Genomic DNA, 15,070 nt, shown 5'->3' with positions numbered 1-15,070 from the left:
ACTCTATGTGACCCCGAAGACTGTAGCCCACCAGACTCCTCTGTCCATGGGATTTCCCAGGCAAGAATGCTGGAGTGGGTTGCCATTTCCTTCTCCAAGAGATCTTCCTGATCCAGGGATTGAAACCACATCTCCTATATTGGCAGGCAGATTCTTTACCACTGAGCCACCAGGGAAGCAAGTACAATGACAAACTGTCAAAAATAAGCACACCAGGAGGAGAAAGAAAAGAAGTTTCTGGAAATACGGACTGTAGTTTGATGTTGAAGGCACTCATACCAGTGATGGTTACTTTATAACTCTTTGTTAGACTGTGGGTATAATTAATGAATTTCTGTGGGTATACTTCACCCCAAAATATTTTAAAGTAGTGGGCATCCCAAATAATTTTATAACAACAGATCTGACACTTTAAACAAAATGGACAAATTCCTGCACGATAAGTCGTTTCAGTCGTGTCCGACTCTGTGTGATCCTATGGACCACAGTCTGCCAGGCTCCTCTGTCCATGGGATTTCCCAGGCAAGAATACTGGAGTGGGTTGCCATTTCCTTCTCGAGGGATCGTCCCGACCCAGGATGGAACCCGTATCTCATGCTTCCTGCACTGGCAGGTGTGGTTTTTTACCACTAGTGGCACCTGGGATTCCAAAAAAGTAAAATTTACTCTGAGTAAAAGGTTTAAGAAAACCCTACTCTCTCTCACACACAAGCTCTCTCTTGGACAAATGTGACCTGAGATTAGTTTTTTAGCCACGTGCACACACAGATAAGGTCTTGTTTTGGATGCTTTTCTCACCTCATTTGGGCCCTGACAACCCACACCAGGTCGCATCTCTGTGTGGAAGCCTATCTGCTCTGCCCACCTAATGTCATTAAGCCTGAATTATTCAGGAAAGGGAAGGGGAAGAGGAAAGGTGAACGGTTTCCCTTTGTAACAAGAAGCAAGACAAGGATGCATGCTGCCCTTTGAACAAAGTCATGTAGATCCTAGGCACCTAATAAAGTCTGGACAAGAAATGAAACATATAAAGGCTGAAATAAATAAACTTACTATTATTCACAGGTAATATGAGTGTGTCGAAAATCTGAAAAAATCTACAAATAAAGTATTAGAATTGATGAGATCCTTGTCTCATTGAATTGTCATACCCTGATGAATAACCAGGTTATTTCATACAAAAGTGAGTAATATTTTGATCTACCAACCAGAAATTAATTTTAAATAAGATATTTATAATAACACCAGGTCATCCCTGGTCGCTTAGACTGTAAAGAATCAGCCTCCAACGCAGGAGACTTGGGTTCAATCCTGGGTTGGGAAGATACTCTAGAGAAGGAAATGGCAACTCACTCCAGTATTCTTGCCTGGAGAATCCATGGACAGAGGAGCCTGGTGGGCTACAGTCCATGGGGCTGCAATGAGTCAGACACGACTGAGAGACTGACACTTTCACTTTTTACCAGGTTATTAATTATTAATCATGAATAATATATTTATAATAGTACCAGGTTATTATTAATCACGAACAGAATGTCTCTTTACAAGAGAGATCTGGTGGTCACCATCCATTCCAAATCACCAAACCCAGCATTACCAGTAGCAGAACAACTGGACAACAGGTGCCTCCTAAAATAATGCAATACAAAGGATTCTACATCAGGTAGGTATAATCTTACTGAAATGTGAATCTCATGAAGAAATAATCAGATAAATCCAGAATGTGAGAAGTCCACAAGATAACTAGCCTTATGTCTTCAAAAAAGTCAGTGTCAAGGAAAGAAATTCCCTATATTAAAATATCTTACATTAAAGCAGACCAAAGAGATATAACCATTCAAAACGATGCATGAACTCTGGTTGGATCCTGGGTTTGGGGGCAGGGAAAGCTCACTGATGGATAAAATTGTATTTGTATGTTGTTTTCACAAACATTTCTTTAATTATTCTTATAGCTTCATGTTTTCAAGCCTAGTTATTTGTACTCAGTCACAAGACTTAAATCTCCAGCATTCTGGTGACCTTTCTTTTTGGCTGCACGGCGTGTTAGCTGCTGTGCATCTAAGCAAGTGGGGGCTACTTTCTAGTTGCAGCGCTCGGGGCTTCTCACTGCAGTGGCTTCTCCTGTTGCAGAGCTCAGGTTCTAGAGTGTGGGTTCAGTAGTTGTGGCGCACAGGCTTAGTTGTTTCACGGCATGTGGAATCTTCCCAGACCAGGGATTGAACCCTGCATTACCCCTGGACCACCAGGGAAGTCCCTGGTAACTATTCTTAGGGGACTATTCATACACAAACAGCTCTTATGCCTGCTGCTTTAGCTTGTCTGATTACCAGGATAGTCACGTTACCTACCCTGTAGAGAATTCTCTCCAGCTCATACACTGCTTGCAGGGCCCCAACTTCCAGGACTCTCAGCTGGCACAGTAAGAGGTGAACCACAGCCCGGGGGCAGGTCAGCATGTGACAGTTTAAACAGGAGCCCCGGAGCAACAGGTAGAGTTTCTGAAAAGAGGGAATAAAAAGAGACAGGATATTAGAAAGTGACATAGCAGTCAAAGTGATTTTCAACATACACACTTATGGTTTTTGTTTCTATGCCAGCAGTTTACCCTTTTAAGAATTCCACTTTGACCTGCTGCCTTTGAGCCCCCACCTTGCCTGGCCATGGCAGGCTACAGCGCCAGAGCACGTGTGCCCAGGCATAACTGGGGTCGTCAGCCCCCTCAGAGGCGGCCCTTGTTTAACCTTGAGCGACAGGGAAGCCCTGGGTTGCTGGGACTGGAGTATGGGGGGTGGAGAAATAAAGAATTCCATCTCACCCTATGTACCTGGAAAGTCCTTCTTCGCCTTAAGAACTTGACAGATATTCTTCTGTATTTTTCACTTATGGTTTTATTTTAATCCATTAACATTAGAAATTTACTTTGGATCTGAGATAGGGAACTACCTTTATTTAAATACTAAATTTAATACTTATTTAAATATTGAAAATTATTTAAATATTTAATATATAAAACATTTCGTATTTAACAAGACATTCCTCTTCCCCTAATACGATTAAGACAAAAATCATGTCCCTGTACACTAATCTGAGTAGCTTAAAGTGAATCCCGGAGGCTGAGTTAACTGATTTAAGAAGCTGGAAGTGTCTAAGTAGGACTGGACAGTCATCATTCTCAGCTCAGCGCTGGGCCTTCTGGCGCTCTGTTCCTCCTGCCACTAAGCAAGCGCCTACAAATCCGCCTGAAGGCCTCAGAGAGGCCCAGAGAATTCCAAAGTCGTCTATGGCAGTGGTCCCCAACCTTTTTGGCACCAGGGAGTGGTTTCATGGAAGACAATTCTTCCACAGATGATGGGGTGGGAGGTGATGGTTTCTGGATTACATTCATTGTGCAGCTAATTTCTATTGTTATCACATCAGCTCCACTTCAGGTCATCAGGTATTAGATCTAGGGGGTTAGGGACTCTTGCTCTATTGCCAGGGAAGCCCCACCCACATTTCTGAAAGGCATAAAGCCTCTGAAACAAAAGGGATTGGATCTGAACACTGCTCCCCTCGCCCCTCTTCCTCCGTTTCCTCCCCCTAGCTTTGCATAAAGATAACCCAGCTTTGTCGATCTTCAACAAGAATCAGACTGAAGTTCGTCTAGGCAGGGCTAGAGGCTAAGTCGAATATACTGGCTTTGGCTCCTCCAGGTTTTAAATCTCAAAGTAAAGAGCACTTTCACTCAGAGTGTCTGGAGCTAACCTCCTCCTGAGACACCTGCCCCGGGGGGAGGGCCAGCACTCACAAATCCCACCCGCAGCCCCGAGACCCACGTGGCCCAGGTGGCCAGGTCAGGACTTACATCGAAGAGGAGAGGGTTGTACACAGTGAGCGGGAGGTCGATGTGGCCCAAGTGCCCAGAGCAGTTGGTGAAGTCCTGCACGCAGGTGGAGCACACCTCTTTGGAGTCAGCGGGGCCCAGAGCTAAATCATACAGGCCATTTACCGAGGGGTTCCCCAGGCTGTCCAGGTACCGAGGGTTCGTAATGGACTTCACGCTTAATTTCCTAAGGAGATAAAAACCACCAGGGAAGACTAAGGTTACCCAACTTCTCTGATGTTTCCTCTTCGGCACTTACAAATTCATGCTTTAACATCCAGATCCTTAGCTGCGCTGACAGATCCAGAGGGCAAACTTGGTGTCTGCCTTGCTCCTCACTGCAGCTCAGCACTTAGCACACGACAGAGGCTGAATGAAGAAGAGTGAGTGGTAACGTCTCTGAAAGCCAGATTTAGTACAAATCTTGCACTAACTGAGCACACTGGAAGGCTTCATGCTGCTGCTGCTGCTGCTAAGTCGCTTCAGTCGTGTCCGACTCTGTGTGACCCCATAGAAGGCAGCCCACCAGGCTCCCCCGTCTCTGGGATTCTCCAGGCAAGAACACTGGAGTGGGTTGCCATTTCCTTCTCCAATGCATGAAAGTGAAGTCGCTCAGTCGTGTCCAACTCTTAGCGACCTCATGGACTGCAGCCTACCAGGCTCCTCCGTCCATGGGATTTTTCAGGCAAGAGTACTGGAGTGGGGTGCCATTGCACGAAGGAGTTAAGTACTCACTACATGACAAATGCTCTATAAGCAGCAAGCTACCCAGTATTTTCCAGTATTCTTGCCTGGAAAATTCCATGGACAGAGGAGACATGGAGGGCTATAGTCCATGGGGTCACAAAAGAGTCTGACATGACCGAGCATGCACACATGTGTGTGACTTTAACCCTCCGAGACAGGCATTATAATGTGCGTTATTCAGAGGAACAAGCAGGCTTAGAGCGGTCAGGTGATTTAATCCAGGTGACAAAGCCCAGAAAGGCGGAGGTGGTGTTGAAGGTAGGAGAGAGATATGGACCAGACTTAAAGCCAAAGCCCACGCAGTTCAAAAAAGAGGAAGTGTTAGCACTCAGTCGTGTCCGACTCTTTGCAATCCTATGGACTATAGCCTGCCCGGCTCCCCTGTCCATGGGATTTCCCAGGCAAGAATACTGGAGTGGATAGTCATTTCATACTCTAAAAGAAATGCTATACACATTAGCAGTCACTCTCCATCCATCTCTACCTCCCTCCACCAGTCCTAGGCAGTGACTTACTTACTTTTTATCTCCAGAGAATTGCCCATCTAGACATTTCACATACATGAAATCATGTGATACATGGTTTCTTATAGCTGGCTTATTATACTTTGCATGCATTTTTAAAAATATTTACTTTTATTTATATCTATTTTGGCTGTGCCTCTCTTAGTTGTACCACACAGGATCTAACTCCCTGACTGAACCCAGGCCCCCTGCACTGGTAGCACAAAGTCTTGGTCAATGGACCACCAGGGAAGTCCCTGCATATTTTTAAGGCTCATCCACATCATAGCCTGTATCTATACTTTTTTTTTTGTTTGTTTTAAATAGCCAAATAATATTTCATTTTGGGCTTCCCAGGTGGCGTTCGTGGTAAAGAATTTGCCTGCCAATGCAGGTGATATAAGATGTTAGGGTTCGATTCCTGGATCAGGAAGGTTTCCTGGAGTAGGAAATGGCAACCCATTCCAGTATTCTTGCCTAGAGAACCCATGGGCAGAGGAGCCTGGTGGGCTACAGTCCATGTGGCCGCAAGGAGCTGGACACAACTGAGAGATTGAGCACATACACACAATATTCCATCGTATGGCTAAACCAGTTTTATTGGCTTACTTTTACACTTTAGCTATTATAAATAATGTTGACAGAAACTTCTATATACAAGTTGCTGTGTGAATATATTTTGTCTATTTCTCATGGATATATACCAAGGATTGGAATTGCTGAGTTACATGGTAACTCTATGTTTAACTTTTTTGAGACCCTGCCAGACTGTTTTCCAAAGTGGCTGCACCATTTTACATTCCCAGCAGCAATACACCAAGGCTCTGGTGTGTATGTGTGTATGTTAGTTGATTAGTCACGTCCGACTCTTTGCAACCCTGAAGACTGCAGCCCACCAGGCCCCTCCGTCCATGGGATTCTCCAGGCAAGAACACTGGAGTGGGTTGCCATTTCCTTCTCCAAAAGGAACTATAGAAAGAAAGAAAGTGAAGTCACTCAGTCGTGTCCAACTCTTTGTGACCCCATGTACTGTAGCCTACCAGGCTCCTCCATCCATGGAATTTTCCAGGCAAGAGTACTGGAGTGGGTTGCCATTTCCTTCTCCATACCAAGGCTCTAATTTCTCCAAATTCATGCCAGCATATTTTGTGATCTTTCTGTTTCCAGTCATCTTAGCAGGTATGAGGTAGCATCTCACTGTGGTTTTGATGACTAATGATGGTGAACATCTCTTCATGTACCTATTAGCCACTGGTATATCCTCTTTGGAGAAATGTTTATTCAAATCCTTTACCTATTTTTTAACTGGGTTATTTGCTTTTTTATTACTGAGTTGCAAGACTGCTTTATATATTCTGAACACATGTGTTCTATTAGACATATGATTTGCACATACTTTGAGTCCTGTCTTTTCACTTTCTTGATGATATTGTTTCCATAGTTTAAAATTTTTTAATGATTTAAGCTCACTACTATTACTACTTTCTCCCACTACCTTTAGGCTAAATCATTCTTCACTGGACTTGGAGAAATATTCATCTACATTTCTGTCTCTCATTTCACCTGGAGCTCTAAAACTTAACTGGAATTATAAATAGGAAAAACATTTACTGTGTCAGGCAAACACAATTAGAATAAGCCAAATACTAATTAGGTCTGGGTGCAAAGCCTTTACCACTAGATCCTCTTTCTATCATGTTTCATAAGTTGGTACTTCACTTCCCTTGCCTGGAGCCTATAATGATGGAAAAAGAGTAGGCAGGTGGGTCCAGCACAGACCTGTGCCAATTGGCAGAAGAACTGTGTCCTGTGCTTTTAAAGACTATACAAAGACCTCACATTCCAAAACTGAATGTATGTTTTTGTCTTCATCCTCAGTCTTCCTACGGTAAGGAACAAAGCGCCTCTATCTACCCGGGGGAAAAGGAGAAAATCACTCTAATTATTGCAGGAATGGGATATAGAGCAAGGGCAACCAGTAAGAATTTCACCAGAGAGAACAGAGTTTAAGACTAACAAACGTGGGTTTCAGGATGACCTTTGCTGCCTCCTAGAGTCAGGAATTTCCTCGCCTATAACGAGCGGCCCCCTCACAAATGGTTGTAGTAAAAATGGAGAGGACCAAGAGCTGAACAGATAGCTCCTCCGCCCACCCATGCATGCACTTAACAAATAATGTGGCAGACACACTTTTAGATGCTGGGAAAACAGACAAGAGTCCCTGCGCTCATGGGCTTTACATTCTATTGAAAGCAGGCAGACAAAAACAAAAATTAGTAAGCACATAGTTTATTAGATGGAAGAATATGCTATGAAGAAAAGTAAGCAGAAAAGGGGAAGGATGATAGAGTGGGCCAATGGTTGGGGGGAATCCGTACTGAGAAGCTTATACTTGAACAAAGGCCTGAAGATGAAGGAGCCGGCCATCACAGGAGGAAGAAGCAGGGAGTGCAAAGGTCCTGAGACAGATGTGTGCCTATGGCACTCTGGGAACAGCTAGGAGGCCAGGGTGAGTACAGAGGTAAGTTCAGAGAAATAACCAGGGGGCCAGAATGACCTTTCCGGGCCATTTTAAGGACTTGGCTTTTACTCCAAGTGAGCTAGGAAGCTACTAGAAACTAGCACAACAAAATGTAGCATAATTACTGAAATTTCTCAACCCTAGACTCAAATAGATCAAATGTTAGTAATGGGTATAAATTTACTCAAGCAGTTCTCTGAAAACTCCACAACTCACTTGTAAAAAAATCAATTCTATTGCTTTTGAATGAAATAGTATCAATTTATGGCTAGTGATGATACAATTGAGTTTCAGAAGCAGCATACTGTTGTAGCCCAGGAGTTTATTCATCCAGTCAGTCAATAAGAGTTGAGGATAAAAGAAAGGCCAGTGGAGAGACTAAAATACAAACAAGCACAAAAAGTAACCAAGGAACCATGACACAACTGTACTAGGTGTGGAATGATTTCAGAAATGAGGGAGATTGAGCTGCGCCTTCAGTGTAAGAGACGCTCTCCAGGTGCCTCCAGGGAGGGGCAGTGGGGTGAGAGCAGGGAAGTAGACCCCTCTGGCAGAGGGGATAATGCATGTGGAGGAAACAGCTTGAAGAAAGGCGCAGATGATGAAACCTGATGGCAGTTTATGGAACGTGCAAGTGGTTTACTAGGGCGAAAGAAGGGATGATGTTATACCTAAAATCATCACTGGACTGATCATCGGTAAACCTGTAGGCTAAGCTAAAAAAGTATCATTCACCTGAGGGAAATGGAAAGCCTTTGCAGGATTTTAAGGGGAATAGGAGCATCATCGCATTTGCACTTCAGAAGAATAATTTTAACAGCAAGGTAGAGGATGGACTGGAGTGGTGTAAAGGCAGGGAGATGGAAGAAAAAGACAATTCAAACAAGAGACACGGTGTGATGAAAAGGAGGGTAGAGAACAAAGAAATACATAGATGACACACAGTAAGAACCCAATAAGCAAATGAGATGTCAGGAGAAATGGGTCTAGAATTACAGCCCTGTCACAAAATAGTGAACATTTTGCACTAGATTAAGGTATACCATTTTGGAGGGTCAAGTTCTCCCTTCCTGTAGGGATAGGAAGAGTTTTTGGTATATGAGTTTAAGATCTCGGTGTAAAATTCAAATAAGATGTCCAACTGCAGCTGAAAAAACCAAGTCTGAAAAATCAGGGAAAGAAATTTGGGTTGGAGATTTAAATTTGAGAGTACAGATCATGAAAGTGGTGAAATTGTCTAGGGAGGACATTTTGGAAAAGAAAAGCTATTTGACTAGAATAGAATCTGAAGGAACAACAAGATTTAAGGAAAAGAGGAATCAGCTAAAGAGCCTGAGATGAATTCGAGTATAAGCCACTGAATGCAAGGACCTCGTTCACCAATGTGTCAGGAATGCGGCTCAGACGGTAAAGAATCTACCTGCAATGTAAGAGACCTGGGTTTGATCCCTGGGTCAGGAAGATCCTCAGAAGAGAATGGCAACCCACTCCAGTATTCTTGCCTGGACAATCCCATGGACAGAAGAGCCTGGTGGGCTACAGTTCACATGGTCGCAATAAGTTGAACAGGACTGAGAGACTAACATTTCACTTTTCATGAACACCTAGCTTAGTGCCTGGCAAAAACAGGATGATCAATAAATGTTAGTGGGTTGATAAACTGAGTCAGGAAGGAAACAATACATGTCACAGAAATAGAAGAACCTGAAAATAATAAAGTTCTGTCAAATGCTACGGCGATGAAAAGAAAGACTTAAGAGGGTCTTTTTGATTTAGTATTAATAACTAGGCAGAGAATATAGACGGTCCAACCAAGAAGTTGTCCCATGAATTGAGTCTTGAAGAATAATCATCTTACAGACAAGAGGAGACTCATCATGCGCTTAATAAACTACGTCAGAAACATTACAGTAACTCCACAAACCAGGCTGATTTAACGAGGAGACTGGCGGACGATAACGCTTCCATCTGGGAACCCCTACCTACCCAAGTGCAAACCAGCCACACCGGGCTCTAGGCAGTCAGTGCTCACTAGCCCAAGACGTTCCCAGAACTATAGGTCCCAGCAGGCCATGCGCTACACAGCAACGGACTCTGAGGAGAAACTGGGCGCAAGACCTGCTGGGAACAGTAGTTTACGGCCCCGAGCCTAAGAGGCTCTTGCATGCTTCCCACCATCTCCTTACTTGAGTTCTTCGGCCGAATACATCCCGAAGGAAATGCCCTGCAGCCGCCGCCAGGGCATGTTCTTTGAGCCCAACATCCTCCAGGTCAGTTCCGAGCTCCTACACCCAGAGAGACGGCCCACAACAGTGATTGCAGTTTTCACACCACCTCCGGTCCGCCACCATGTGATTTTAAACTGCGCTTGCGCGCGAGAAAGGCTCGCCTGAAGATTTACAGGGACAATATCATTTCAGCTCGAGGTGGGGGGAGGGAGAAAATAATTTCACGACTCTCGCGCGCCCCTTTATTTTGAAAATAATCGAACATATATAAGAAATTAAAAAAATCTTTTAGGAAAGATCTTCTAGGGAAATGAGGCCTACTGAGCCTTTAACTTCTGAAGCAAAGTCTTTCAAACCATGAGCTTGTAACCTATTTTATGATTGATTTCTTCTTGTTCCGTCTCAGCCAATAGCCGAGCCATTCCCCGCCCACCTCTCCCGCCTTAAGGTGGAGGGCGTGCTTTCCCAGCATACTATGCGAAGACGCCAAATATGGCGTCCGTGGCGTCCGCAAGGTGGCTGAGGGTCAGCTGTGGGCTTTGCGTACAGCTGACGGCTCGGCGGGCAGGTCCCTGTGGACGGACCCCTAGTAGCAGGTGAGAGAAGTTTGGATAACCCATGAGAAAGAACCGGGATCACCTTGGCTCTTTGTATCCCCTTTCCCCCTTATTGCTGGGGAACTAGATGCGGTGAAGTGGAATGAGCGCGCTCGTGGCCGGGCGACCCGGCAAGCCAGCACGCGGTGCGGCACGTTTTTGAGCAAGGGCTCCAAACGCGCTTTTTTGGGGTGGAGATTTCTTATTTGGCTGGTTTACGCCGGGGTTAGAACTCACAGGAAGATTAGGATTCTTCTGTTGGGGAATCCTGCATCCTAATAAGTGTGGCTATTAATCACTCCATTCCACGTGTTTTTTTAAAAAAGGAAAACTATCCGCCCCTACGCGTTTTCTCCCACCTGGGAGGAACGGGGGGAAATCAGGTTTTCCCAGATTAAAGGCCGTTTACGAGTTCCACTGGATGTTGTAGGGATGGTTGACGGAAGAAATTTTCCAAGTGTTCATAAAAACAGGAAAGCCCAAAAGATGTGAACACAATCTGAATGAAATCGCTGTGATTGTTAAAACTTGGCACGTGGATCATTTATGTAGTTATTTTTCAATACAAAGCGTTGTGGAAGTATGAAAGCCAGCAATTGCTTGTGAAAGTTGGAAATAACCTAATTTTAGATTGGATGTTTGCATTTCCTTTGCGAGGTGATAGTAGACAAATTCCCTTATGTGTAGACTGGAGCTAGTAGCAGCCATGGAAAAACAGTGAGGAATAAATGAGTTGTGTAGTTTACAGTATACATTTTATATTAAGGCCTTCTTCCCTAAACTCGGCTCACAAGACAGGAAACGGCTTCACCAGGTAGTGCAGAGGGGTTGGTTTAAGAGGACACTGGAGACCAAAACCAGTAAAGGAAGTAATTTTCTATCTTAATCACATCTTGACAATTTTCTGAAGGGTATCAGTGTAGGAAAATACCTACAAGATAGTGTATGTGATCTGTGTGATATGTTGACTTTATTTTTTTTAACGTGATAACATTTTAAAACTCATTCAGGGGTCAGTGGTTCTATATTTTGGGTTAAAAAATAATAACAGTTCCAAGTTTATATTAGGACAAAGGCATTTGGTACATTCCTGAGTGTTGAAGCAAGTGGAATGAAAAACCATGGTGATCTTAGTTTCATAATTTGCTTTAAATGGCTTTGTCTTTTATTATCATTTGATCATTAGATAATCATCCATGTATAATCAGGAGCCCATTAAATCATTTCTTTTAGCCCCAGAGTTTTAGGTCTTCAGAGTTCAGGTCAGCTGTTAAAATGTTCAAGTACTACTAAATTTTTCCTTTTTTTTCCTATGATTTGATTTAATGAGACTGCCTGATTTTGAAAATTGTTGGCCATATTATGTCTGTACCTTGTACTTATTTTGTAATGGTTTTGAACTTGTCATTGAGGCCATGTCTTCTCAGCATACCTTGACATGAATTATCCAATCAGTTTGATCCATGATGATTGGAAAATTTTGGCTCAGTTGCACATAGTTGGGGGTGAGCTGGAAAGTTCATTAGTGAGTGTTAGCTTTAGAGCTTTTATTTATTTATTTTGCAGATTTTATTCTGGAAGTGCAGCTGTCCCAAAGGATGAAGGAGCTGATATAGCAGGTATATAAAAATGTATTGAAATAATTCCGTTTTTATGTTAATGCATTATACTTCTTTATAGTAGTAGTATTGGAAACTGATTTGCTTTTGTTTTATTTTCACATTAAGGGACTGAAGAAGTAGTCATTCCAAAAAAGAAAACTTGGTGAGTATTCAGCATTCATTCAAAAAGTGGTTAAGTGCTTATGAGAAACATTGTTAGGTAAGAAGCCAGTGACAGGAATGGCAATTGGAGGTAGAGAGTAGTGAGTGAATGGGGAGTGAGATTTACTTAAAAGACCTATCTGAACTAAGTTTGGGTTAATATTTACGTAGTGATGGTCAGTCATGAGAATCATTATTAGAATAATTTCTGTTTTTCTTTCTTAAGGAGGTTTTACATTGTTAGGAGACCCCAAAAAAGAATTATCTTTATGGTCTTTAGTAGGTAAATGGTGCAGACTGCAAAATTTAGCTTTTTTAACCCACTGGATAGATCCTTGAACAAATTGCCTTATACATATTCAACATTTGTTGAATACATAAGAATTAAAACTTACAAAAATTCATTTAGTAATGATATTACTGAATGCATTGAAAGATCTTTCAAAAAACTAGGTCTTTTTTGAATGTGACTTGAAGATTCAGACTCATTAAAAAAAAACTCTCTTAAATTAATGACCATTGCCTAAAGGGGATTGGGATAAATTGAACATGCAAAAAGGAAATAAAATTACCACCAATCACTGTATTCAAAGACAAGTTACTTGTAGGTAATATACCACCTGCCTCAGAGGATTACATGAGCATTTCAACAGTTACTACCACATAATCAGATCTCAGTAGATGGCAGCTATTATTTTAAAGTTTTGCAGTATAACCTTTTATATATAAGTTGTATGTGGACATTTAGCTTAGTGGTGATTTGTTAGACCTACTATTCTGTACTCTAATTTTGAGTGATTACATAGTATTTTATTGTATGGATATATTCAGATTCATTTTTACCTTCCCTAGTGGCTCAGTGATAAAGAATCTGCTGCCAATGCAGGAGGTGTGGGTTCGATCCCTAGGTCGGGAAGATCCCCTCGAGAAGGAAATGGCAACCCACTCCAGTATTCTTGCCTGGGAAATCCCATAGACAGAGAAGCCTGGTAGGCTACAGTCCATGGGGTAGCAAAGAGTCAGATACGACCCAGTGACTAAAACGTGGGCCTGAGAATCAGAACCAAGATCAGAATAGGAATATACATAAGCATGAACAAGGCATTTCTCGAATGGCATTCATGTCCAGTGCGCTTTACCAACTCATTTTGCCTCTTTCCCTTCTGACAACGGTCCCACGGGGAATACAAGAGAGGAAGTGTATTGAGGGTGTGTTCAGATGGCCTACAGTCTAGTTAGAATGCATATTTTATACTTTATTGCTTCCCTGGTGGCTCAACTGGTAAAAAATCTACCTACAGTGCAGGAGACCTGGGTTCAAGCTCTGGATTGAGAAGATCCCCTGGAGATGGGAAAGGCTACCCACTCCAGTATTCTGGCCTGGAGAATTCCAGGGATTATATATAGTCCATGGGGTCTTAAAGAGTGGGACACAACTGAGTGACTTTGACTTTTCTTTATTGAAAACACAGTTTAACTGTACCTTAAAATGGGTCACATGATTTTATTGGCATCAGAATCACCTGGGGATTTTGTTTCAAATGCATGTTCCTGCAGGTAATTCTTCTGTATAAGCCCCACAAATCTGGAAAACAGTAAGGCAGGGTGGGGTGTGATCATGACCTAACTGTGGTGGTGGGAGACCATGCAGGCCAGCCTCTAAAAAATGCTTTTAGAATAGGAGAAATAGGGTAGTTGATAGAGCCTTGGTTAACAGATTGAGGCCTATTTATTTATAGCCCATTAAGTAAAGGTTTAAAAGAAGACTTATTTCATAACAAATTTTGGTGTCAATTAATTTTTTTTTTCTTTTTTAGAACACAGCCTCAGTCACTTAATAACTTACTATCTATGGCTACTTTTATGCTCCAAAGGCAGAGCTGAGTAGTTGTAACAGAATCCTTATGGCCCATAAAGCCTAAAATATTTACTCTCTGTCCCCTTAGAGACAAAGTGATTGATCAGATCAAATCAGTCGCTCAGTCGTCTCCGACTCTTTGCGACCCCATGAATCACAGCATGCCAGGCCTCCCTGTCAATCACCAACTCCCGGAGTTCACTCACACTCACGTCCATCGAGTCAGTGATGCCATCCAGCCATCTCATCCTCTGTCGTCCCCTTCTCCTCCTGCCCCCAATCCCTCCCAGCATCAGAGTCTTTTCCAATGAGTCAACTCTTCACATGAGGTGGCCAAAGTACTGGAGTTTCTGCTTTAGCATCATTCCTTCCAAAGAAATCCCAGGGCTGATCTCCTTCAGAATGGACTGGTTGGATCTCCTTGCAGTCCAAGGGACTCTCAAGAGTCTTCTGCAACACCACAGTTCAAAAGCATCAATTCTTCAGTGCTCAGCCTTCTTCACAGTCCAACTCTCACATCCATACATGACCACAGGAAAAACCATAGCCTTGACTAGACGAGCCTTTGTTGGCAAAGTAATGTCTCTGCTTTTGAATATGCTATCTAGGTTGGTCATAACTTTCCTTCCAAGGAGTAAGCGTCTTTTAATTTCATGGCTGCAGTCACCATCTGTAGTGATTTTGGAGCCCAGAAAAATAAAGTCTGACACTGTTTCCCCATCTATTTCCCATGAAGTGATGGGACGGGATGCCATGATCTTAGTTTTCTGAATGTTGAGCTTTAAGCCAACTTTTTCACTCTCCACTTCCACTTTCATCAAGAGGCTTTTTGAGTTCCTCTTCACTTTCTGCCATAAGGGTGGTGTCATCTGCATATCTGAGGTTATTGATATTTCTCCCAGCAATCTTGATTCCAGCTTGTGTTTTTTCCGGTCCAGTGTTTCTCATGATGTACTCTGCATAGAAGTTAAATAAACAGGGTGACAATA

At 42.9% G+C, this 15,070-nt stretch overlaps 2 protein-coding genes and 1 non-coding gene across 5 annotated transcripts in view; 2 read left to right on the top strand and 1 right to left on the bottom strand.

Moving 5' to 3' along the window:
- The window catches only part of POLR1A (RNA polymerase I subunit A), an 84,375-nt gene extending 74,418 nt beyond the window's left edge, over window positions 1-9,957 (bottom strand). Inside the window, exons 1-3 of the mRNA XM_055540305.1 lie at window positions 9,823-9,957; window positions 3,848-4,052; window positions 2,352-2,501 (exon numbers count right to left, since the gene is read on the bottom strand). Coding sequence (XP_055396280.1) covers window positions 2,352-2,501; window positions 3,848-4,052; window positions 9,823-9,899 — 432 coding nt within the window. The 5' untranslated portion in view covers window positions 9,900-9,957. The remainder of the gene's footprint in view (window positions 1-2,351; window positions 2,502-3,847; window positions 4,053-9,822) is intronic.
- Window positions 2,632-2,758, top strand: LOC129623930 (small nucleolar RNA SNORA76). The gene has a single exon (XR_008700679.1). It is a non-coding gene; the product is annotated as a small nucleolar RNA SNORA76 (small nucleolar RNA).
- A 285-nt stretch (window positions 9,958-10,242) lies between the features above and the next one.
- The window catches only part of PTCD3 (pentatricopeptide repeat domain 3), a 29,092-nt gene continuing 24,264 nt past the window's right edge, over window positions 10,243-15,070 (top strand). For 2 of the 3 annotated variants that reach the window (XM_055540319.1, XM_055540321.1), the window contains exons 1-3: window positions 10,243-10,460; window positions 12,027-12,079; window positions 12,188-12,224. In XM_055540319.1, coding sequence (XP_055396294.1) covers window positions 10,357-10,460; window positions 12,027-12,079; window positions 12,188-12,224 — 194 coding nt within the window. In that variant the 5' untranslated portion in view covers window positions 10,243-10,356. Of the gene's footprint in view, window positions 10,461-11,132; window positions 11,275-12,026; window positions 12,080-12,187; window positions 12,225-15,070 lie in introns of those variants that run through there. The other variant, XM_055540320.1, reaches the window with a different exon arrangement.

The sequence above is a fragment of the Bubalus kerabau genome, chromosome 11 (assembly GCF_029407905.1).
Source record: "Bubalus kerabau isolate K-KA32 ecotype Philippines breed swamp buffalo chromosome 11, PCC_UOA_SB_1v2, whole genome shotgun sequence".
Classification (NCBI taxonomy): Eukaryota; Metazoa; Chordata; class Mammalia; order Artiodactyla; family Bovidae; genus Bubalus; species Bubalus kerabau.
This window is presented reverse-complemented; position numbering and strand designations above follow the sequence as displayed.